At 31.7% G+C, this 23,629-nt stretch overlaps 5 protein-coding genes and 2 non-coding genes across 7 annotated transcripts; 4 read left to right on the top strand and 3 right to left on the bottom strand.

Annotated features, from left to right (window-relative positions):
* Positions 1 to 5,189: 5,189 nt before the first annotated feature.
* On the bottom strand, positions 5,190 to 6,514 carry LOC114187158 (peptidyl-prolyl cis-trans isomerase FKBP12). Its single transcript, XM_028075306.1, has 5 exons — positions 6,273 to 6,514; positions 6,121 to 6,154; positions 5,983 to 6,044; positions 5,820 to 5,872; positions 5,190 to 5,483 (listed from the first exon to the last, which is right to left on the bottom strand). Exons 1-5 carry the CDS (start codon positions 6,358 to 6,360, stop codon positions 5,382 to 5,384), a joined length of 339 nt encoding a protein of 112 aa, XP_027931107.1. The 5' UTR covers positions 6,361 to 6,514; the 3' UTR covers positions 5,190 to 5,381.
* An 898-nt stretch (positions 6,515 to 7,412) lies between these two features.
* On the top strand, positions 7,413 to 9,739 carry LOC114187658. Its single transcript, XM_028075965.1, has one exon. It carries the CDS (start codon positions 8,018 to 8,020, stop codon positions 9,158 to 9,160), a length of 1,143 nt encoding a protein of 380 aa, XP_027931766.1. The 5' UTR covers positions 7,413 to 8,017; the 3' UTR covers positions 9,161 to 9,739.
* A 2,174-nt stretch (positions 9,740 to 11,913) lies between these two features.
* TRNAH-GUG lies at positions 11,914 to 11,985 on the top strand. The gene has a single exon. It is a non-coding gene; the product is annotated as a tRNA-His (tRNA).
* A 100-nt stretch (positions 11,986 to 12,085) lies between these two features.
* Positions 12,086 to 12,157, top strand: TRNAH-GUG. The gene has a single exon. It is a non-coding gene; the product is annotated as a tRNA-His (tRNA).
* Positions 12,158 to 12,475: 318 nt separating this feature from the next.
* On the top strand, positions 12,476 to 12,765 carry LOC114188095 (dolichyl-diphosphooligosaccharide--protein glycosyltransferase subunit 4A). Its single transcript, XM_028076618.1, has one exon. The coding sequence runs from the start codon at positions 12,494 to 12,496 to the stop codon at positions 12,605 to 12,607; it is 114 nt and encodes a 37-aa protein (XP_027932419.1). The 5' UTR covers positions 12,476 to 12,493; the 3' UTR covers positions 12,608 to 12,765.
* A 1,401-nt stretch (positions 12,766 to 14,166) lies between these two features.
* Positions 14,167 to 14,872, bottom strand: LOC114188093 (protein PELPK1-like). The gene has a single exon (XM_028076616.1). It carries the CDS (start codon positions 14,797 to 14,799, stop codon positions 14,338 to 14,340), a length of 462 nt encoding a protein of 153 aa, XP_027932417.1. The 5' UTR covers positions 14,800 to 14,872; the 3' UTR covers positions 14,167 to 14,337.
* A 2,984-nt stretch (positions 14,873 to 17,856) lies between these two features.
* Positions 17,857 to 18,534, bottom strand: LOC114188094 (protein PELPK1-like). Its single transcript, XM_028076617.1, has one exon. The coding sequence runs from the start codon at positions 18,441 to 18,443 to the stop codon at positions 18,078 to 18,080; it is 366 nt and encodes a 121-aa protein (XP_027932418.1). The 5' UTR covers positions 18,444 to 18,534; the 3' UTR covers positions 17,857 to 18,077.
* Between the last annotated feature and the right edge of the window lie 5,095 nt (positions 18,535 to 23,629).

The raw sequence follows: 23,629 nt of genomic DNA, 5'->3' as shown, positions 1-23,629 counted from the left end.
TTAACCATTATTTTCTATAATATTATAAAAATATTTATGCATTATTTTTATTTTTTTTTACCCCAACTATTTTTTTTTTGGTATTGTAAGTTCAAACATTAAATTTTTGTGAAATCTTAACCTGGGGGAGTTCTTCATCTTTTACGGTAGGTTCTTAGCAATCAAGTTAGAAATTCACTAATCTCTTGTTCTGAAAAAAATATATTAAAGAAGTGTCTTTCTTAAGACAACGATAAATTTTATTAATTTATGTATTTTTTTAATTGACTTAAGAAAAATAAATTTAAAATGCTCCACCGATGATCAAATTGTGTTTATTGAATAATCTTTTTAATCAAGATTCTAATGTTTTTAATGCTATTGAAATAATTAATGTTAATAATCTAAGTATATTAAAATGATACTAATGTTATCATAAATATATTTTACTTTTTAAACTGTTGTTTAAAGTAGGTTAAAATACTCATTTGGTCCATGTTTTTGTTGAAAAATCTCAAATAGGTCCTAAGATTTTTTTTAGTCTCAATTAAGTCCATATTTTAAAATTTTTTTTTAATTTTTTTTTTGAAAATTATTCATGTCAGGTGTCACATCAGTATTGTGTCACGTGTCAAGTCAGTAAGGTAACACGTGTCAAATCATTGTCTGAATCTCAATTTAGTCCATATATTTATTATTTTTATAACATTTCAGTCCATTTTTTGAAAATTTTTTAAATATATTTATTTTAACTTTTTACAAAATTGTTTTAAAATTTTATATTTAAATTTATAAAATTGTTAATTTTAAACCAACTCTAACATTTGTATATAAATTATTTAAAACAATTTTGTAACAAGTTAAAATAAATATTTTAAAATTTTAAAACAAAATATAAAATAAACTTAATATTATTAAAATGTTTAATAAAAATATCATTATAAAATTTATATAAAAGTTAAATTTGATCTCAATTTGGAGAGGATAAAATTGAAAATTAAAAAAAAAATGGATTGAAATATAATTAAAATAACAAATATATGGACCAAATTGAGATTCAAACAATGACTTGACATGTGTCACCTACTTGACACGTGGCACAATATTGATGTGACACGTGGCATGAATAATTTTAAAAAAAAATTAAAAAAATTAAAAAAAAAAATTAAAAAAAATTAAAAAAAAATTAAAAAAATAAAAAAAAATAAAAAAATTCAAAAAAATGAGAAACTGACACATGGCATATCCTTAACACCGTTAACACCATACTAACAGAATGGGCCTAATTGTTACACATTTTCAAAAATATGGACCTAATTGAAACTAAAAAAAATCTTAGGACCTATTTGAGATTTTTCAACAAAAACATGGATAAAAGGAGTATTTTAACCTTTAAATTATCCTTCCGAAACAAGTGAAATTGCAAAATTACACGATCTTACTAGTTGTTATGTAATGATTGAAGATTTAGCCATGATTTTCTTTTGGTGACATATAACTTCCACAACAGTCCTGATTTATTCATTGCTTCCCAATGTATGAAGCAAAATGTGAAAGTTGCTTAAGAAATGAATTGATGAAGATGTCCCTAATTAATTATCTGTCGATTATCAAAGCAAAAGCATTGGCATAGGGTTGAATGGTTATAATTAAAACAATTATGATGACAATAACATTGCCCAAACAAAAGCCAGAGTTCAGTGGAGCAAAGACACAAACATGTGCCATTCACTCATGAATAATCTAATACACTCATTAACTTCGTAATTTGTTGTTAGCTAGTCATTGAAACGAAACCAAACTCCAGGGCCCAATCGCCCCCACCAAAGTCACCACACTGGCACGAGGTACATGGAACCAATGATGCAACAAAGCACGACCATAAAAATAAGAGAATTATTATGCAAATAGTAGATCATGTTCATCAAGTGCAGCTCCCATTTTCAGCCCACCAACCACAATCATCCAATCCAACATACTACACCCGTGCATTTCATGAAAAAGCCAAAACAAACACAACAAAAGACTCCAAATTTATAAAAGGGCAATACCATTATACCATGTAATAATTCATGCATATATTGTAAGTTATCTGTAGGGTGCTGGGGTGAATTCCTCAGACACTTTCAATTCATACATTGTGCTCACAGATCCATATAATAAGAAGCTGTTTAATCTTATTGGGTATGAAGATTTATCAAGTCAACATAATCATGGCATTATGAATACGATTAATCTAATGGGAAAAAAAAAATGTGTGAAAGAACATAAAAGAAATAATACCATTTTGCTTGGAGGAGAGGGCACAAGCACCAAATACCAAAATCTATAATGAGGTCCTTCCTTTGGGTTACAGCTACACCAAAGTGCGGTTGGATTTCAGAGACTGGATGCTACAATTCAGGGATTCCTTTCACCTTTTTCATTGAATAACACATACATGAATTGATTGATTTCTGATTTTATCCCTTTTAAAAGAGAAAGGGAAAAAAAATCCATACCTTTAGGCTCCGCAACACTTTCTTTCCACTTCAAATGATATTTCAGATGGCTTTATCAGAAACACTGATAGTAGTTGTCCTACTAAATACCTTTTTTTTTTGTTTTTCTGAGCAAAATGGCAAATTATTAATCAGAATACTGTCATGAGATCTTTGTTCTGAATTCCTCTGCTTGAAACCAACTTTAGCAGTATTGGAATATTGGAATGATTTGCAATGTAGAATTATTCTCTTTGAAAACCTTCATCATGGTTTAATCATCACTGCATTGAAAGAGATCTTGCATCCTTTCACCGTGAAAATTTAGAAGGTCTTGTGATGGGAATGCAGCGTTGACAATTTGATTTTTTTTTTCCACATTTGAATGTTATATCGGTAATAGTTTGATCCATAATACCAAAACTAAAAATAACTCATTTCTTCGTATAAACCACGCAAACCTTTTTTTTTCTAAAATTTGCTGAAAACTTAATATCTAAACTAGAAATGACGATTTGCATAATATATAATGTCAAGTTTTCAATATTGAAGTCACCAGTTTGAGGACTTTACCCAACACCACATAAGGTATTGGTGCACAATTGTACCACAAGAGATACTTCTTTAGTCTATATATACTTCTAAAAGCACAAAAACATTTTTCAAGGGGGAAAAACTCCCTAAGTAAGAAGCTACCCTATTCAATAAGCAATGCCATTTGCTTCTATTTCCACTTAGGCCATTGCTATTTACACCACTCTTTTTTCATTCTTTCATGCTGCCCACAGTTTTTATACCTTTTTCAACAAAATATCTTTCACAGAATTTATTTATTGTGAAATTAATAATATAATAAGTAGCTTTTGTAATGTAAAAAAGGAAATTCATTTCCGTATAGCCGTCAAAATGGGTTATAACCCGCGAGCCAACCCGACTCATCATGAGTTTGGATCAGGTTGGGTTAAAAAAAAAATACAAATTTCAATACGGGTTAAATATGAACCCAACCCATTAAGAACCCGGCTCATTCGATTGAATCCGTGATAAGCCGGATTGACTCACCAATCCGCCAATAAATTTTAAATATTAAATTATTATATATTATATATGTATATTATATATATATATATATATATATATATATATATATATATATTATATATTATATATATATATATATTATATATATTATATATATATTATATGTATATATGTATAGATATATATTATATATATATATATATTATATGTATATATGTATAGATTATATGTGTATATATTATATGTGTATATATTATATGTATATTATATATATATATATATATATATATATATTATATATATTATATATATATATATATATATATATATATATATTTTGTAGATGGGGATAAAAAAAAGATGTTTCAAGAGATGAAAATGTTATGGATTTATTTATTTAAGATTCTAATACTATAGTTTAATGAGTGATAATAATGATTTGATGTTATATAGTAATTTATATTTTTGTGATTTTGGTTTGTATTTGGATTGTATTGAAGTTTATTTAAATTTTAATCAAAATTATAATTTAGTTTTCTTGAGATTAAAGAAAAAATTGTGTGTTTTTTTTAAGTAAACCAGTGAGCCAACCCGTTTAATCTGTCAATCTGTGGTGGGTCGGGTTCTAATTTTGTTGGCTCACTAATAAGTGAGTCGGGTTGGATTGACCCACTAAGTGCCCAAAATTGTGACCCACTAAGTGCCCAAAATTGTGTGTTTTTTTAAGTAAACCAGTGAGCCAACCCGTTTAATCCGCCAACCTGTGGTGGATCGGGTTAGGTTCTAATTTTGTTGGTTCACTAATAAGTGAGTCAGGTTGAATTGACCCACTAAGTGTCCAACCCGTCACAGATCGAGCCAGGTTACATTGGGTGACCCATGTTGACAGCTCTACATTTCCATTAAGTTATATATGAGAGAGGATAATTTTTCAGATTTTTTTTTTAAAAGGCGTAATAGTAAACCCTTGGATTTAGTATCACTAATTAAAAAAAATTCTTGCGCTGGGCAGTACCTCTTAGAATTATTGTTACCTTGATTACGGCCAATTTAAGGGCATTACATGAAACAGTTGCTTTTTAAAACTAGATGTAAAAGTATTAGCTTAGGGTTAAGCGAGTTTAGTGTTTAGAGCTGATAGTCCACAATTCAAGGGTGAAGTAGCATTATCATAATTTCTTAACATCCTTCACTTCTCTTCATTAATAAGAATAATTATTCTCATAATTCCAAGTTGCTCTATCAACTGGGTCAAGCTAAGAAATTGAACCAGAAGAGGGAAATAACTCAAGTAAAAGATGCAAACTCTGATTAAGAAAAAAGACCCGGGGCTGAGGCTGCATCGGGGTTTAAGCGGCACCTAAATATGCTCATGAGAAAGCAACACATTCCAAATCCAAGGATGGCTGTAAATAGTGCTATTCCCATGCAACTACCATAAATCTAGGCTTGTAGCAACAGCTTTACCAACAAAAGCAAATCTTGATAACTATATCCCTATTATTACTATTAACAATAGCAAAGCCTGCTATCAATCTACAAGTGCGGTGGTCACAATAGATTAGGGAAGAACGGTCAAATGGTCAAAGACTAGATTCTATACGATACGAAAAGAAATCTACAGCCTTTCGCATGGAAGCAGAAAATAAGGTGATGCCGTTACCAGATAATATTAATTTGCCCAACAAATGAAAAAAGAAAGTAAAGGGTACGAAATATAATGTTAAGAGAGTTTGAGATCGTTCAAGAACTAATTTAGCATTTCGATTAAACAACTCAGTCACTGTAAATATCACTCATTGCATTGGGATACCATTACACATGTCCATGAAAATAGATGATCTTATTCTTTGCGCGGAGACAGACAAACTAACAAGGTTTTCAATTCGCACTTAGGACTTCGATTTCAAACTCCAGAACAGAGTTGGGCTGTATTCCCCAAGCAGGAAAGCCACCGGCACCATAAGCATAATCAGGAGTGCACTGCAAGATCATCAACAATGTGAACAACAGGTCTATAAAATTAAATAACCCTCCACCCCCAAAAGAGGCAACAAACAAACATCAAGGAATTAATAAAAGTACTATGGATTCAGTACCAACAAATGGTAAGATACAGCTAATTGTATTGACACCAACAACACTCATTTGGATGTAATATCAGAAAAATAAACTGAGTAATGCAGCATATATATGTAGAGGAGAAAACAAAGATGAAGGATATTCCAAGAATTGAGAATGCAAGCCACGCAAAAGATTCAAGAAGCTGTGAGATTTTTCAAGTGGGAACATGTAAGAGAAAGGAGTTGCTAGCATTACCCGGAGACGAGCAACTTCACCAATTTGCATGCCAATCACACCTTCATCCCATCCTACAGACACAGATCGTTGAAAAAAAAAATATTACGATGAATTTACATTAGAAAACAAAATAGAAAGTATTATAGAAATAATGAATAGGAAGTAAGTGAAAATGGTATACCTTTGATGACAGAGCCTTGGCCGATTTTGAAGGAGAAAGGGGTTTGGCCAGGATCCTTTGTGCTGCAAGAAAAAAAGGAGTGATGAATGAGTATATTGAAAAGAAAGGAAGACGGAAATTAAATGGTAATCAGGTAACCTCCAAAATTTCTGAGTAAGATCGCCGTTCTTCCCTGCGCACAGAATCGCAAAGGTAAGTACATCAAAGAAGGATGAGATCTAACACCGCTGGGAAAAGTGAGAGAGAGATTTAGGGTTTAGAAAGGGAAAGGGGGAGAGAGAATAACGAACCGAAACCAGTGCAGTGAACGGTGACGTTTTGACCAGGAAGTGGCTTGGGACCGGTGCCAGCCCTCAACAATTGCTTCTCCACTCCCATTTTCTTCTCTGATTCCTCTTCTATTCTCTGTTTCTTCTTCTTCTTCTTCTTCTCTTCACTCCTCTGTTATGCCTACTCTTCCGTGCTCTTCTTTTATACTCCCTCCTTCCAGAGATCTCTACTTTGATATTTATTTTTTAGTTATAACAATATACAACCATCTCAGTTTTAGCATATATTTCATACTTTTTTAATTACATTATTTTTATAATAACTAATATTTATTTAAATTACTCTAAAATGGAGTCATGATTCCTTTTATACTAACATTGATTTAAATTATAAGACAACCACATCTCATATAATATAATATATAATAATAAATAAAACAAAATTAAATATAATAAATAAATATACTAAAATATAAGGGATAGTAATAAAAAAATTACAAAGTTACTAGCTAGTTAAAATTTTTTATAACTTATTATCACTAAAATTTTCTTAAGGTAAACTGCTTTAAAAAATACTTACCAAATGACTGAACTAGGTCATAAACGATACAAATAAATCAGTAACTGATCTTTTTTCTTACTAAATAAATTCTATACGTTAGATATTTATGAAAAATAAAAAAAAGGCGAAACTGTTTCAAAGAGAATCAACAATTATGTTGCAACTAATTATGCATTTTGAAAATTTTACTAAATGTTTGAATAAAAACATACACAACAAAAAATACTTCACTATATATTATTATAAATACAAAAACACTAAAACTAAATCAAATTTCTAAATTTCATAGGTATTTGATTCGTTAAAAGAATATAATAAAATATTTTTAATCCATATTATCATAGTACATCCAAAAGTATTTGTCTCCATGTTTACAAGAATTAAAGTGGCGGTTAAAAACATATTTCATTATATTATCCAAAAACCTATCTTTATAAAACACATTTAATCAGAAAAAATAAAATTGAAATTAACTTTAATAATCTTCCTAACCCCACGTCTCATGTCAAATTGAATTACACACCCTTACAACGACACAACAGTGAAGCTTCGCCACAGACCTGTGACATGGTTTCAGAGGCCAACCTTGTCTTCCTCAATCTAGCTCAGTTTCACCCAACTTGCAGATATTGATCTTACATTACATGGCAAAACAATAACAACCTTGTTCCAAGAAAATAAAAATCCTAAATTTAACCCCAAGCAAAGGAGATTGATGGTGGTGGAGGTTTGACACTAAACATAGTATTTAGCGAAAATGCCTCCTCACAAACGCTCTCCTGTCTCTCTGTATAAAGTTGAACCTCTCTTCCCCTTTCTTGTCAGCGTTTCATTCTCAGTCACAAATTCTTGATTTTCCTCATCTTGTCACTGTCTCGTCGTCTCCTCTTCCTGGTTCGGGTGGCACTCTTCGTTCTCAGATTAATTCAACTGGGTGATCGAAAGTGAAGGCCACCGATCTGGGTTACCAAAACCTTTACTTTGGAGGTTGAGAGGATGAGGCAGCTGAATCTTGATGTGCAGAATACAAAGTAATCTTGTCGGTCTCAAGGGTGAAAACCAACGCTTCCAGGTTTCTCTGTCTCTGAGTTTATCTCCTTACTAGTTTATTTCCTTTGTTGGTATCTCTCTCCTCTTTGCGTCCTCTATCCAACCGGTCTCGATCTTGATTACTGCTTCTTAAACAAAATCTCGTTTTGCTCCGATGGAAACCGCCATGGGGACCACCGTGAAGAACCATTTGCACGATGGAAAAATCAATACTTTCGTCGTTAATAGGACTCCCAATGCGCTCGTTTTGCGCATTTTGTCGCGCTCCTTGTTCTTGATCTTGGTCCTTGCCTCCTTGCCTTTCCTGCTAAAAGCTCTCATAGGTTTATCTTCCTCACCCAACGCTGCACATGGCTCTCTGAATGTGGAACAACTGGATTTTATTCTTGACAATTTCGCCGACGAGGGTCTCCTCAAAGATAACGACAAGACACTCCTTGTGAACTCTCCCGTTCCGAATGGCTTTGACAATGAGATGCACGTTCTCATGGACTCTGATTCGGAGAGCAAGAAGTTGTTCGTGGACGAGTCTTACCATTTTGTATTAACGAATGGCTCCATCGATGTCGACTTTATTGACCGCATTCTGAAAATCAACGGCATTTTGGCTTTCCCTCTGGGCCCTAAACCGTCAGATTATGCATTCAGAGAAAAAGCTAATTACAGAGTTGTTCACATTATGCGATACGGGTTTCTTATTGTCGGGTTGAAGAAAACTGGGCCAGCCAAGAGGATGGAAGATTCTGATTCTTCCACCAAGAAGAAGCAGTTGGCGAAGGAGAGAAAGGCGCTGGAGGGTCTTGAAGATGTTCATTTGGAGCCTCCGGGAAAGGCTTGGGTTAAGTCGAGAAATTACTCGAGTAGTATAAAGTATCTACCTGACGTGGTGGGTGATTCTCTAGAAGGGTACAACCGGAGAGTGTTCATCAGTGCAGGGTTGGCTGAGGAGAACGAGAGAGTGATGGAATGGTTCAACAGAAACTACCCGACGAAGAATAAAAAGTTTGAGACTCACAGCCTGGTGGCGGCGCCGGAAAAGCATTGTGATGTTTCTGGTTGGTTATGTAAGAATGTGAGGGAGGAAGATTATGTGGTGATGAAGGCAGAAGCAGAGGTTGTTGAGGAGATGATGGTGAAGAAGAGAGCAGTGGGTTTGGTGGATGAACTGTTCCTGGAGTGTAAGAACGAGTGGTGGCACTCGGAGAAGACCATGAATGGAAGAGCGTATTGGGAGTGTCTCACTTTGTATGGGAGGCTAAGGGATGCAGGAGTTGCAGTGCACCAATGGTGGGACTAATTCAATGAATTAATATCCAACATTGAAGCTTCTACTGAGATTAGTGTTGGTTGTAAATTTTGATTGTAAATTTTAGAACTTAGAAATTTACTTTTGTTTTCTATGAGTAAAATAGGTGCAAGTAACGATTGTGATTTGAGTCTGTTAAATCGAATAAGTTATGGGTATGCATTATTGGAGCATTACGAAGTGAATGAAGGCCATGGATGGTGATGGAAGCACAATATGAAACTCAGCTAAGAGAGCAAGGTGTAGCAAGGAGAAGTGAAGACGTGACAAGTGAGAAAGTGAGCATAGAAGATGCGACTCAGACACAGAGAACAGTACCAACCACTTTAAGCTATGGATATATTTTTAATTAATTTCCTACCTCGCATGTTTTATATTTTTAGCCGAAGTCTTTAGGAAAGTCAACGCACGAAGGCTATTTAAAAGCCCTTCATTCTCTTGTAAACATTTTTTTCATATTGAATGAAGTGAGTGATTTCTAGAGTTATATAGAAGAGATCCTTCCTTTCTTTTCTTTTTCTTTACTTCGTTTCTTAAGTTTCTCCAAGTGGTGTAATGTCATGCATCAATCTATAGGTTTCTTGAAGTTTATCTAGGTGTAATAACAATTGAAAAACTCCCGATGTTTTCGGAAGAAGGAACACTTCAATAGTTGACAAACGGAAAAAGGTTAAATATGTTTTTGGTGCCTCAAGATTAAATGAAATTTGAAATGAGTTTCTTTTCGAAACTTTTGACCAATTTAGTCCTTTATTTTTAAAAATACGTGAATTTAGTCATTTTAACCAAATTTTGTTAAGTTTATCTAACGATTCAAACGCATTTCATGATAGTATTTGAATTGTTTATATCGTTTGACACATTTTCGCTTTAATGTTAACTCAAATATTATCATAAAATGCGTTTAAAATGTCAAATAAACTTAACAAAATTTGATAAGAATGACTAAATTCACGCATTTTTAAATATGAATGATTAAATTGGTATAAAGTTTCAAAAAGGAACTAATTCTAAAATTCACTTAAACTTAAGGGACCAAGAACATATTTAACCCAATGAAAAATAATACTAACTGTGACAAACTATCTATTTAGGTTAAAAAAAAAGTACTACTTTGTTACTTTATTTTGGTTAAAAAAAGTAATATATTTAATTTTATTAATGGAAAATTTTTGGCGAAAAATTATTTTTTAACAAAATTTTGTTGATAATGCACACATGGTACCACCTCAATGGATGAATAAAAAGGTTTCATGTGACTAAGAATGAGATGAGAAAGATTTGATGTGTGTTGAAGAGTAAACTTTGTAAAAAACGAAGTTTGTCAAAGTATCATAATCATAACTCAAATGTCATCCTAAAATGTTTTGACATATCCGATTTAATGCAGTTAAGAAGACTATATTCATTCAATTTTTATAAGTTTGGAATCAAAATATAACAAAGTCTAAGACAGATACAAATTCAAATGTTAGATTAGTTTAGGAACTAAAATCATATTTAACATCAAATTCGACTGTGAACTTAAGGTTATAATACACATCGAATGATTGAGAAATGAAAATAACTTTAACTTTTAATTGCTATTTATGTATTTTTTTCAATGTCTATAAATTTCTATAATGTACTACATTATACATAAGCATGAATATAACTTTCATAGTCTAACATAAAATTGATTAATTTTGTTCTTATTAATAAACTTTTTAATAATCATGTTAATTCTAAGGACTACAAAATATTTTGAAACACCTTTATATATAGGGGTGACAACGAGTCGGGTCAAACACGAATAGTATCTATCCACTATCTGACCTAAAAACAAAAATTCACTTGTTACCTACCCATTTATCTGTCATGTACTCGTTTAAAAAATACTCGTAGAGTTTTTAAATTTCGTGAGAATCCGTTGATACTTATATACTCACAAATATTATATATATATATATATATATATATATATATATATATATATATTATAATCTTTTTAAATAAAATTATAAAATATGATATAAATTAAAATAAATATAAATCAAATTTTCATTTTAATTAAATTTAACATAATAAAATATAAATTAATTTTAATTTTAATTAAATTTAATTAAATATAATTAAATATAATATAAATTAAATTTTAGTTTTAATTTTTTTACAAAATATCCATGAATACGGATAGTCACACCTAACCTATTTATAAATATATATTAAAATATTCTATACTTCCAATATTAAATATTCGCCGCAAATCTTATCAATAAATAATACATGCGGGGAATAAGTATCGTGATTATTTATACTAGATAAACATAGGCGCGATATCGCGTGTGTATACATTTTTTTAATATGCATGATATTATATTAGTAATGGATGATATTGTAATGTTATTAAGTTAATAAACAAAAATAAAATTATATTTATCAAAAATAAATTGAAATGTATGGACAAAATATGAAAAAAGTAATTGTTAGATGAATAGGAGAAAAAAAGAAGAAGGAGATAGTAAATAGTTTTATAGAAACTTGTAAAAGTAACCAATAATCTTTAAGAATTTAACAAATAAGTACATCATAAGAGATAAAGTTAGAATTATAAAATGTGAGCACAAAAGAGAGAATATTCTATATAGTTATAGATTTATATTTAAAATTTCGAATAACTGTGTTAACATATTATCTTTCCTTTATTTGGAATCCAATTACTAGATTTAAAGATTTTAAAAATGGATCACCGCTTATTTCATGAAGTGGCTGTAGTTTAGTGGTGAGAATTCCACGTTGTGGCCGTGGAGACCTGGGCTCGAATCCCAGCAGCCACACTGTAATTTTTTATTTTATGCATTAACTCGTTGAAGTAAACCACACACATTAGAATGTGTAGAAAGTCGATCAAGACAAACACTCTAGCTTCATAAAGAAGTGGCTGTAGTTTAGTGGTAAGAATTCCACGTTGTGGCCGTGGAGACCTGGGCTCGAATCCCAGCAGCCACACTGTATTTTTAATTTTAAATCCTTGAAATAAACGACGGCGTTTAGAATGTAGCCAAAAAGTCTAGGTCAACGCACACACCCTTGCTTCTTAAAGAGTCGGGGGCAGTGCGTGTTCCTCACCATATCGCGATCCATCAAACAATTTCATTCAACAACTCTCAAGGTCGATTTCTTATTTATTTAATTACTTTAATTTCTCTATTTGCTGTGCTCGCAGAATAATATGACGGAGAATTCAATTCCTTTACGTTGATTACTGTGAAGCAACGAGTGTGTTTCTTAGTTATTTGATTTGATTTTATTCTTTGTCATGTCCAGATCTAGAACGTAAGAGATATGATTGATGATGAAGCCTTGGGAGTCATTGCCAATTTTCTCGGCATCTTGATTTTTGCTTTGGTTATAGCTTACCACTTTGTCACAGCAGACCCCAAATATGAAGCCAGCTAAGATATATACTTCAAATTTTATCTCTGATATGTATTCAGTTTTGCTGATCGAAGGGTTCTATGTATGACTTTTTTATGAAACTAGAATTTGATTGAGGCTTATTATACCGGCTGAATCTTAAATACTTTGGAATCGAATGGTAACCATGTTTTTGTATATCTAGATTAGCTATGGATGCTTAATGGTACAATGCGCGCGGAATTGTTTGAATTAACTAATTGAGAATGTGAATTGTTGATTGACCCTTATTCATTAGTTCCCTTGTACACCAAAATTGTAGGGAAAAATAAATCAGAGCAAAACAAACTAAGTAACTAAACATGATGGGAATTGAAAGCTAGTGCTGTGGTGTGAACCTTTGTTTTACTGCAGAATTGCACATAAGCAACATTAATTACGGTATTTTTATCTCCTGTGCAGTATGTATATATTGTAGCAATTTGATAATGGAACTACCTAGACAAGGATTAGTAATTGTGGGAGGAAGTGGTGGAGAAGGGTGGAACTGTGGGAATGAATGGCAACCTATACTCTGGCCAGTTAGCTATTAGGGGGAATCAAGGATAAATCACGCGAACAGGGGAATTCCCCATGTTGGGCAATGTTGATGCCACAAAATTTATTGGGGTTAAATTGGTATGGAGATGATATTTCCAAGGATTGTTTGTGAATGTCTGACTTGTTTGTGGGGTGGGGAGAGACTTATTGTTAGAGAGCAAATAGTAGTAACAGGTTCTATATTGGATAGAATGTACAAATTGTTCAACATGCATAGCTTATAGTCTGACTTCAGTTTTCAAGAAGTTGAATGTAACTTTGCAGAAACATCTTTAAACTCAATGTAGTTCAGAGGATGCAGAAGGCTTTCCAGAACATAGGTTTATAGTATGTTTGCTTCCGTGGTGGAGATGTGAATTTTCGTATCTACTAATTGTAAGTCAATAGCTTAAGCCTCTGCGTTTTTTCAAGAGAATTGGGGTGATTTCTTTAGTTCAGGTTTTTAAATTTCGGGTTGGATGAAATGCAGATAGATTTACCTGTGCGATTTTGCTTCTACCATATTAATGAAATTTTTTTCGGGTTCTTCCTTGTAGATGTACCTCGTGCATTTTTATTGGTGTTCTATCTTTCATTTAGCTATTTTGTTTCCATGGTGGGAGTGGAGGGATAGTTTGAAAGTTTGAATATCAGGAGAAGAAAACGATAGATATTTATTTCCTATTTTTGTCTTTTCTTCAATATTAGAAGAATTTAAAGAAGAGAACAGTGATTATATTATATCTCATGAATTGTATGAATTACATTTTGATATGTTACTTTATATCTCATCTCCTTCATTATTCTTAATAATAGGACTATATCCGTGTATTATTTGTGTTTTTACCTTTCTCCATCAACTAAATTAATGTGATGTTTTTCTTCCTTTCTTCTCTATTCTCTTAGACCAAAACAAACTACAGAAGCAAAAAACATGGAGAACGAAACCCAAGGGCCCAAGTGAAATACTTGTAATAATGTAAATGTAGTTAGTTAGATATCTAATTAGGATGATGGAAGAGTTTAAATTAAAGAACGAGACATTATAATTTGTATAGCTGTAATCATTCGCAATCTGTAATCTATAATACAAGAAAAAGTAGAAACAATAGCGATAACACACATAAACTGAAAAGAAATACAGTATTTCACACCATACGACAAAAGTAGAAGGAAAACACCACAGAAGGCTCTCACACAAAAGGAATCAGGCAATATCTATGGCAAGCATGCAACTTGGCACTGGTAGGAATCAGACTGAGATGGTAGCTTGCCCAGGATGAAGAAATGAAAGGTAGTTTAAGGGGTGGAGGTGGAAGGTGGTGGGAGAGGAATGGGATGGAGGGCATAGTAGTTGGAATTGTGAATGTGGGAAATGGAGGAACATTGATTGTTGGAATTGTTGGGATGTTGGTAGGAAGTGGAGGCAAAGTGGTAGGGAGAGATGGGATAGTGGGCAGTGGAGGAACATTACCCTGAGGAAGGGCTGGAATTGAAGGCATAGGTGGCAATGTTGGTTTAGGCAAAGAGGGAATGCCGGGCAAATTTGGTGCACTTGCCTGCATAAGATGGCGAGCTGCTAGGCTCATGCTCATCATGCCTGAGAAGGTCAGAGCAAGAACAAAAACTGTGATGAATGATTTGTTGGAGGCCATAGTTGTCTGAAGATGAGATATTGCTATGTATGAAAATGGTGTGTATTTTGTTTGAGATTGTATGAAAGGGTGAAGGATATATATAGGGCTTGCTATGGTTTCATTTCAGCTGAACTTTGTTTGGAGAAGCAAATAGAACCTAAAGAAAGTTTTTGTTAGTTCACCTTCCTCCTTTATTTGAATAAATAATAATTTTACTATGTTGGACTGATAAGGTGGTTGGGTGTTATTAAGTGTTATAGCTCCCAATATGTCAAACGTAGGATGACCAACTCATACATATTTTGGGGTTGGAAAAAAGGGGAATAGCCTGAGAGTTGAGTTGAGTTGGCTCATCTAACACAGTTCATTTCAGCTGCCAGACGTCACCCTTTACACTCAATGCCTTCTCACACACTCAAGCTTTAGACATTTCGAGTCACGCTACCATTTTGAGGCTTTGACCGAGTTTATTTTCACCACCCTGTAAGAGGATTTTATTCTTGTAAATTTTTCTAATAATCTTTCCCACTATTTTCATTTTTACGATACAGAATACTGATGCAAAGTTTCAGTTTAAACTTATATCTTCTAACAAAATAAAACGAAAAATACATATTGCATTCTCTTATCTAACTCTTAAAGGCCGTACTCTATCAATCAAGTAAAAAAAATGTATCCCTTAACTAGACACACTTCGGAACAAAAGTTAAGCCGAGATACATGTCTTCATATTTCGTCTAATCAGAACCGCTTCCATAATATATTTAATAGTTACACATTCATTAGAAATTAATCTTATTGTCAATTTAAAATACACCTTTTCTTTTTTCAATCTTTCTGAGATTCTTTTAAAGACAAGACCCTAACAAGAACTTCCACAATTTAAATTAGGCCCAGGGGCCAACATGCCTTTTTAAAAAAAGAATTTTTTTTTTATAAAACTTTCCATATTCAACAAATTGAGAAACTTTAACAAAATTAAACAAAAATTTTAGAAAGTTAAATGATAAATTGATAATTCAACATTTTTATCATATATGTACTTTGACATACACAATGTATTATTCAAATTTTAACACATTAAAAAATATATAATATTTGTCTTTTCTAGTCATATAAAAATTTAAAAATTTGGAACATCCATGGAAAAGTCTAGAAGGAGAGTAACCAATATACACAACTGTAAGTTTTTGTTTTTATTTTTTATTTTATGTGGGTCAATAGGTTGGCCTGCATAAGTCAGTCTACGCAGGCTACAGACTTTTGTGGGCCAGCGAGCTCAATATCTTAACTTGTCTTGCGTTTCTTTGACAGGTCAGCAGACCGGCCTATCGAGCCAAGCTCAAATTGTCACTCTTAATTTAAATACATTTATTTTCTTTCAATCTTTCGATATTCTTTTAAGGACAAGACTCTAGCAAGGGCTTTGAGTTTCAAAGTATGAAAATGTGGTTTCAAAAACGAACTCTCTTCCCCTTTAAACCTTAACTTGGTTTGGCGCACACGCACGCACGCACGCACGCACACACACCCCAATTTTTTTGTTAAATTTAATTTAATATATGATTTTAAATATATTTTTTTAAATTTAATATTTTAATAAATATTTACACATTTATATTTTTTATGTTTTCTTTTTCACATTTATTTTTTAATTTAATTTTTTAAATAAAAATAATTATTTTATTAATATTATTTTTAAATGGTTATTTGTTTAATTTAATTATTTTTTATTTTTTAAAATTGAACCATTAATTATACTAAAATTATAAAAATCATTTATATCTAATTTTATAATTATAATAATAATTATTGTAATTTTATTATTTTTTATTATCATAAAAAATGTAAATACAATATTTTGACTAGTTTATATAAAAATTTTAGGATTACTCTTTTGGTTTCTATTTTCGTTCAAAAATATTAAGTTGGTCATCTAGTTTCTTTTTTAATCTCAATTTGATCCAAATTTTAAAAAATTATGTAATTTTGTTCTTTTTCGTTAAATTTATTAAATCAAATTAATAATTTTTCATCCAAATTGAAGTTGTGAATGATTTGCTTTGTTGGTATAATTGGCATAATCGTAGTATCAATTTTGATGAAAAATCTTTGTTCCACTTGAAAAAATTTAACGTAAAAGATAAAATTGCATTAATTTTATGAGATCCAGACCAAATTGAAACTAAAAAATACTATAGGACTAATATGATATTTTTAGACAAAAAAATGGACCAAATAATAATTTTAACCAAAATTTTGACACCCCCAACGTATTGTATGAAGTTCCGCCACTGGATGACAGTAAAGTAGTAAATAAACATGACACTGGGGAAGGTAGTGCTTGAATTTTTATTTTACTGCACATATGCAATTCAAGGCATTGCTACATATATGTATCTGCTGCGGAGCATGTATGTGTTGTAGTAATGCTATGAAGATTGGTAGTTTTGGGAGGTATTGGTGAGAAAGCCAGAAGATGGCGAATGAAGGGTGAGGGAAATGGAGGAAAAGTTATCCCAGCTGGAGAATTTCCCAAATCAGGCAATGTTGATGCTTAGCGTTTCTACTGAATTGAACATTAAGTGGCAAAGCAGTGAAGAAGAAAGGGAAGAGAAGTGTTGGAGATTTTTCTCGTATATAGATGCAAAAGCTAACCAGTTCATTTTAATGCTGTTTTATATTGCAGTTAAAGATCTTCTTTTCCATGTTGAATATTGGTATACGCGCAGAGAATATTTCCAAGATCGATTATTTGCATAAATGCTTAACTGCTTTGAGTGTGAAGGGTGTGAAAGTTTCCCTCTTCTTCTAATTTTATTGTCCAGCATTGAACCCATTTTCTTTTAGGATTTCTCCGATTGTTGTTTCGTTAAATATCACAGGTTGGTGATTTCAACGGTACCTCTAAGTTCAGTGCAGTGCAGATAAATATTTAAGACAGCGATTTACAAGCCTTAACAAATCCATTGATTCATGTTCTCAGAATCAACGAAAACAATATATATTGTTGTTATAACTTGTTTTTGTATTGATTTCTTTCTTTACTTCTACTCGTTACCTGGTGTTGGAAGATTTTAAAAGTGAAAAGACATGATAATTGTATAACTGTGTAATCAGTAACAATCTACAACATAAGGAAGAATTACAAGAAATTCATAAATTGAAAAGACAATAACTGTGATTGACACCAAACAACAAATACAGCACATACGAGGTGTGACATAAACGAAAGGAATGAAACCATGCACGCATGCAACGTAGCCGAGGATGAAGAAATGAAAGCAGCAATAATTTCAAGGAGAGGAGGTGGAAGGTGGTGGGGAGAGGAAGGGGATGGAGGGCATGGTGGTTGGAATTGTGAAGGTGGGAATTGAGGGCAATGAATTCATTGGAGGAAGGTTGAGCTGTGGAAGTGGAGGCAGAGTGTTAGTCAGAGATGGCAGTGTTGTTGGAAGTGAAGGCAAAGGTGGAACAGTGGTCTGAGGTAGTGTTGGAAGTGAAGGCAAAGGAGGCAATGCTGCTGGTTTAGGCAAAGAGGGAATTGTTGGAAAATTTGGTGCAGTATTCTGCAAAAGATGGCGTGCTGCTAGGCTCATGCTCATGCTTGAGAAGGCCAGAGCAAGAACAAAAACTGTGATCAGTGATTTGCTGGAGGCCATAGCTGAATCAATGAGAACTAATGATGAAGAAGAGTTGCAGAATATATATGAAACTGTTATGTATTTGCTTTTTGAGATTGTATGAGGTTGAAACATGGTGCTTGCTCTTATATATAGGTTAAGGGAAGCAAATAGAGCCTTACCAATCGTTTATGTTAGTTCACCTTCCCATATTTGAATAATTTAGCAGTGTTTATATCTAACAAGAACCGAACTGGGAATTCGGGGAAAAACGTAAGAGTTGGTTCATCTAACTTTGTTGGATTGAATTACACATCTTAAAAGGCTTTTAAGTTTTTATCTCGATTTGTTATTTATTTTGTTCGTAATACCGTCCAATTGATTCTCCTTTGTAAAATTCAATTTATACGTAAAATGATTTTATTTTGCCGAGAAACTTATTTTATTTTTTTAAAATTGTTGAGAAATTTATTACAAATTATCCAGAAGCAATTAATGTTACCTATTTATGTAATTAAAGGGCTGCAAATTAGATACTATATAGGAAAAAGTAGAATTACAAAATGATAATGTGCATATTTGTTTATAAAACTACAGGACTAATTGCTGCAGTGCATGTAAATAATGAGGCCATGGCTGAATCAATGGATTGGAACTGAAAATATGAGAAAATGGTTCAACTTTCGATAACCAAAAATGTTTTTGTTAGCTCACCTTCTTCCACTATTTCAATATGTCAAGAATAGGATGAGTTGGTTCATCTAACTTAGTTTATATATATTTTAATTTATAAATAACTAATTAATCAAAGAGTAATGACTTTTTATCTTTAAAATTTTCTGAAATCAAAGTTTACTTTACACCTTTATTTAGTTATACTTTTTTTAGTTAATAAATAAATATCAGCATTTTCTATATATATATAAGAGGTAAGACACTAGTGCTTATTTAGTTTTTGAAATCAATGTATAGGTTTCGGTTAATAAACATATCAAAATATAATGACAGTTTTTAAATATTGCGAACCTATATTACTAGTAATTTTGTTTTATAATTATACTTTTTTTAATATGAAAGGGTTGCGAGATGACAACCGGATTAGGAAAAAATAGCGCTTACCTACTACTCGATTCATAATAAAAAATCTGATTTGTTATCTGATTCATTATCCGTTTAGATAATCATTTAATTTTTTTTTTTGGTTTTGGATGTTTACATATATTTAGAAAAAATAATTATCCTTAAATTTTAGACATTACTGTCGAGACCATTTGTAAATTTAGATTAAACCTCAGGAACAAAAACATATTTATTTTTAAAAAAATATTCACGGTATTTTAAAATTCGTGGGTAACCCCACCCAATTATTTTAAATTTTTTTTATAATTTTGTAAAATAAAATTTAAATAAAAAAATTAAATTAAATATAAATATAAATTAAATTAAATTAAATATAAATTAATTTAATCTAGTAAAGTATAAATTAAATTTTAATTAAAATAAAACAAATTAAATTTTAATTTTAATTTTTTGTTGGAAATGAATATCCATGATATGTGGATACGAGTAGTATAATGTCTGCATCTAACCTGTTTATGAACGTTTATGAACGAATATTAAAGTATCCGCTATCTACTACTCACATATAATATCTATTCATATCTATCAACTATCCATCACAATTATAAGAATAATTTTAAGATTCATATATAAATTGTATTTTATGACATCTCTACTAATTTTCGACACTAAGGTTAATTTATTTTAAATAAAAATATGGCACCTCACAATCTTGTTTTTTCATTACAGATAAAAATGAGGCGTGAACCCGTGTTGGATGGATATCCCCACTTCGACCTTTCATTCTTGGACAGTACAATTGGTCCTTCTTTCATTTTTGTTTTTTCCCATAACACCAAACTTTTCCAGTAATGTTGGTACACTCAAAGGGAGCTACAATACTCACATGCATAACATGTTCTCTCTGCTGCATGATAGGGACTCTATGAAATCATGATTTTTAAATTTTAATCTTCATTTAATTTTATTTCCTATTTAATCTTCATAAATTATATAAAATGTCAACTAAAATTATATTATTTTTAAATCTAAACACTAAAAATAAAATTTTAAAAGAAAAATTAAATCTATGTATAAAAAACACTCTTATAAACTTGTAAATTTAATTAAACTTCAACTTCATATGAATTTTGAGTATTTTCGATTGAATGTTTATTGAAAGAAGTTTCAGTTTATTAAATAAAATTCACAATTTTTATATTTCTTTAAGTCAGTATCTATGTTTAATTTCTTTTGTTAATTGTGCGTGAGTATCGTTTTGTTTTATTTTGTTTACTCATCTATAAATCCTATAAAATTATAAGACTTTTTATTTAATATAAAAGTAATATTATAATTAATATAAAATGACGAATAATTTTTATTATTTTAATTAAAATATATTGGATTAGAAAATATCTTGGCGGTGACAAACCATCAATTAATAATAATACCAAAGTCATGAAAAAAAAATGACCACCTCATCATCAACATATCTCCAAACATGAACAATAAAAATAATTCATCATTTTACATTTGAATATAGTATCTTTTGCTTATATTAATCACATGACATAACATTTCACTCAGTTAAATATAATAATTGATTCCTATATAATTATATTTGACATAAACATTATGTTTTAAATTCTAGATTAAATATGTTAAAAGATCAAATATAATGAGTTATTGGAAACGCTTTGTAAACACTATATTTTGATTCCATCTATTCATTGTAAGAGAAAAATCATCTGTCCTGAAATTAGGGGTGTCAAAACGGGCCAGCCCGGCCCGTTTTTGGCCCGTTTAAAATGGGCTGGGCCGGGCTGGCCCGACAAGGCAAAATGGGTTGTTTTTTTGGGCCCGGCCCGTGGGGTGGCGGGCCGGCGGGCCGGCGGGCCGGCCCGCCATCCTTTTCCTGATATGTTCATTTTGTGGCCCAAAATCAAATTTTAAATCTTTTCATTTCAAATTTAGTTGACTACATTTATTATTTTTGTTATACATAGTTAAGCTACAACATATAGATAAGGTTAAATATAACAACTAAAATTATTTAAATTTTACGAAAAGAGTGTTTAATTCTATTTTAAAATCTTAGTTTTAAAACTGATCTTAATAAATATGTTATTTTTAAATAAAAGAAAACAAATATTTTATAGAAATATATAGGAGGTAGGTGTAACTTTATTAAAAATAAAAACATTAGTGTTGTTTTAAATTTGAAGAAATTGAATGTATATTTTAAAATATTACCATTTGAAAATTAAGGTTTTTTTTTTCGAAATAAAAGTTTGTTGATTCAAGAAATTAATATTCGAAATGATTTAGGGAGATTACGGCCTAATTAAAGAATCAAATTGAATTAGTTGCAAGTGAATAAAACTTATGTTATAAACATTAAAACATCTAACAAGAAGTTAAAGGAAATGCTAAAGAAAAGATCTCACCATATTAATGATAATCGACGAGTTACAGTGAAGAAAAAGAAATGCTAGCATAGAATTGTGTATGTGTGTAACAGCGACATTTTTGAATAACAGTTTTCTGATTATCTTATTTGTAAAGCCAAAACAAACACGTAACAACAATTACTGTTTTTTTCTTTTAAAATGATGCTTTGATAAAACAGTTTTCTGATTATTTTATTTGCCATCTTCCACCTCTTTTTGTCTTACGGGCCGGGCTGGCCCGTTTTGGCCCGCGGGCTGGCCCGACGGGCCAACGGGCTTGACGGGCCGGGCTGTTAAGGGCTGGCGGGCTGAAATTCGTGGCCCGACCCATACCTTTTCAACCGGGCTGACGGGCCGGCCCATCGGGCCGGGCCCATTTTGCCATCCCTACCTGAAATGTCATGCTTTTTATTTTTACCTGAGATGTCATATTTAAAGGTTAAGTTGACAAAAGTGTGTTTCCAAACAGATAAGGTTGTATTAATATGTAAAAATTGCGCTTTTTCTAAGAAAAACAAAGAAATCAGAAGTCATTGACATTGTCCCATGTATGGCAGATTATTAAAATTCTGGGGTTAAAATTATGCTTCATTTTGTATTGTCCTACATAAGGAACCTGCACTTCTCTTTTAGTTATATCATTGAGGTTAATATGTTAGTTCTGAAGCTCTACAAATAAATGTAACACCTGTTCAATTTACTAATAATAATAATGACTTTAGTTTATAAGTACAGAATGGATGTGGGAGAATCCACCAAAATTATACTTTTAGTTTAAATTCGTAAAGAATACTGAGAATTACAAGGCATGATGATGACAATTACTAGCATTTGTTAATGTGTGTATATGATAAATGAATACTGCCAAAAGAAAAACAGAAGAAGCTAAAAAATAGCTTAATTAGATGACAATGAAAGGAACTATAGTGAGAGCATTCAGAAATGGAAGATTTGTACCAACCAAACAAAGACATTCCATAATTTATTGAAGTAGAAGACAAGAAGTCTGATACAACATCACAAACACAGTAATTATTCTGGTGAAGATGAGAAGTAACACATAAAGCAGCCAACACAAGCAGAAGAAGACATTATAAATAGTAGATCGAAGAAGTAAAGGATGGAGTTACTAGTGATAGATTTCATGGGGTTTTTTTGACGGCCTTATTAGCAGCTTCGGTAAATGGAATTTCGGGAAATTGCAAATCGGGTAATGGAATATTCTCAAGTATGTCAGCATGTGGCAATTTAGGATGGAGGATGAAGTCAGGGAGTGGGGGTTGGACGGAAATATCCAGATCAGGTGAATCATAATCTTCATCCGGTGGAAACAGTATTTTTGTGGTGAGACGTGCTTCTGCAACCCTAGAGTGAGTTATGATGATGGATGAAAATGTGAGAAGCAGAAGAGGTAAAACCATAAACGAACTGCTACGACCCATTCTTCAAGAGCTACCAAAGGACAACACTTTTCTTAATCAATGCTTTCTGCAAAGAAAATTGGCTTGAATATGCTTGAGGTGGTAGTGCCCTTTTATAGATCAGGAACTGCATCCCGTTGCACATGGATGGGGCCTTATCAGTAAAACTCTCTAAATTCTTTCATACCATGTAATAATACTATCAAAATTAGGGTTTCCTCACAATTCTTTGACATAATCATGTTACCCATTGTTTCAGTGCCAATGGAGATCATCGCCACGATATCACAAG

Source organism: Vigna unguiculata, chromosome 6 (assembly GCF_004118075.2).
Source record: "Vigna unguiculata cultivar IT97K-499-35 chromosome 6, ASM411807v1, whole genome shotgun sequence".
NCBI classification, from domain to species: Eukaryota; Viridiplantae; Streptophyta; class Magnoliopsida; order Fabales; family Fabaceae; genus Vigna; species Vigna unguiculata.
The sequence above is the reverse complement of the archived record's forward strand: the minus strand, read 5'-3'. Positions and strand labels throughout refer to the sequence as shown.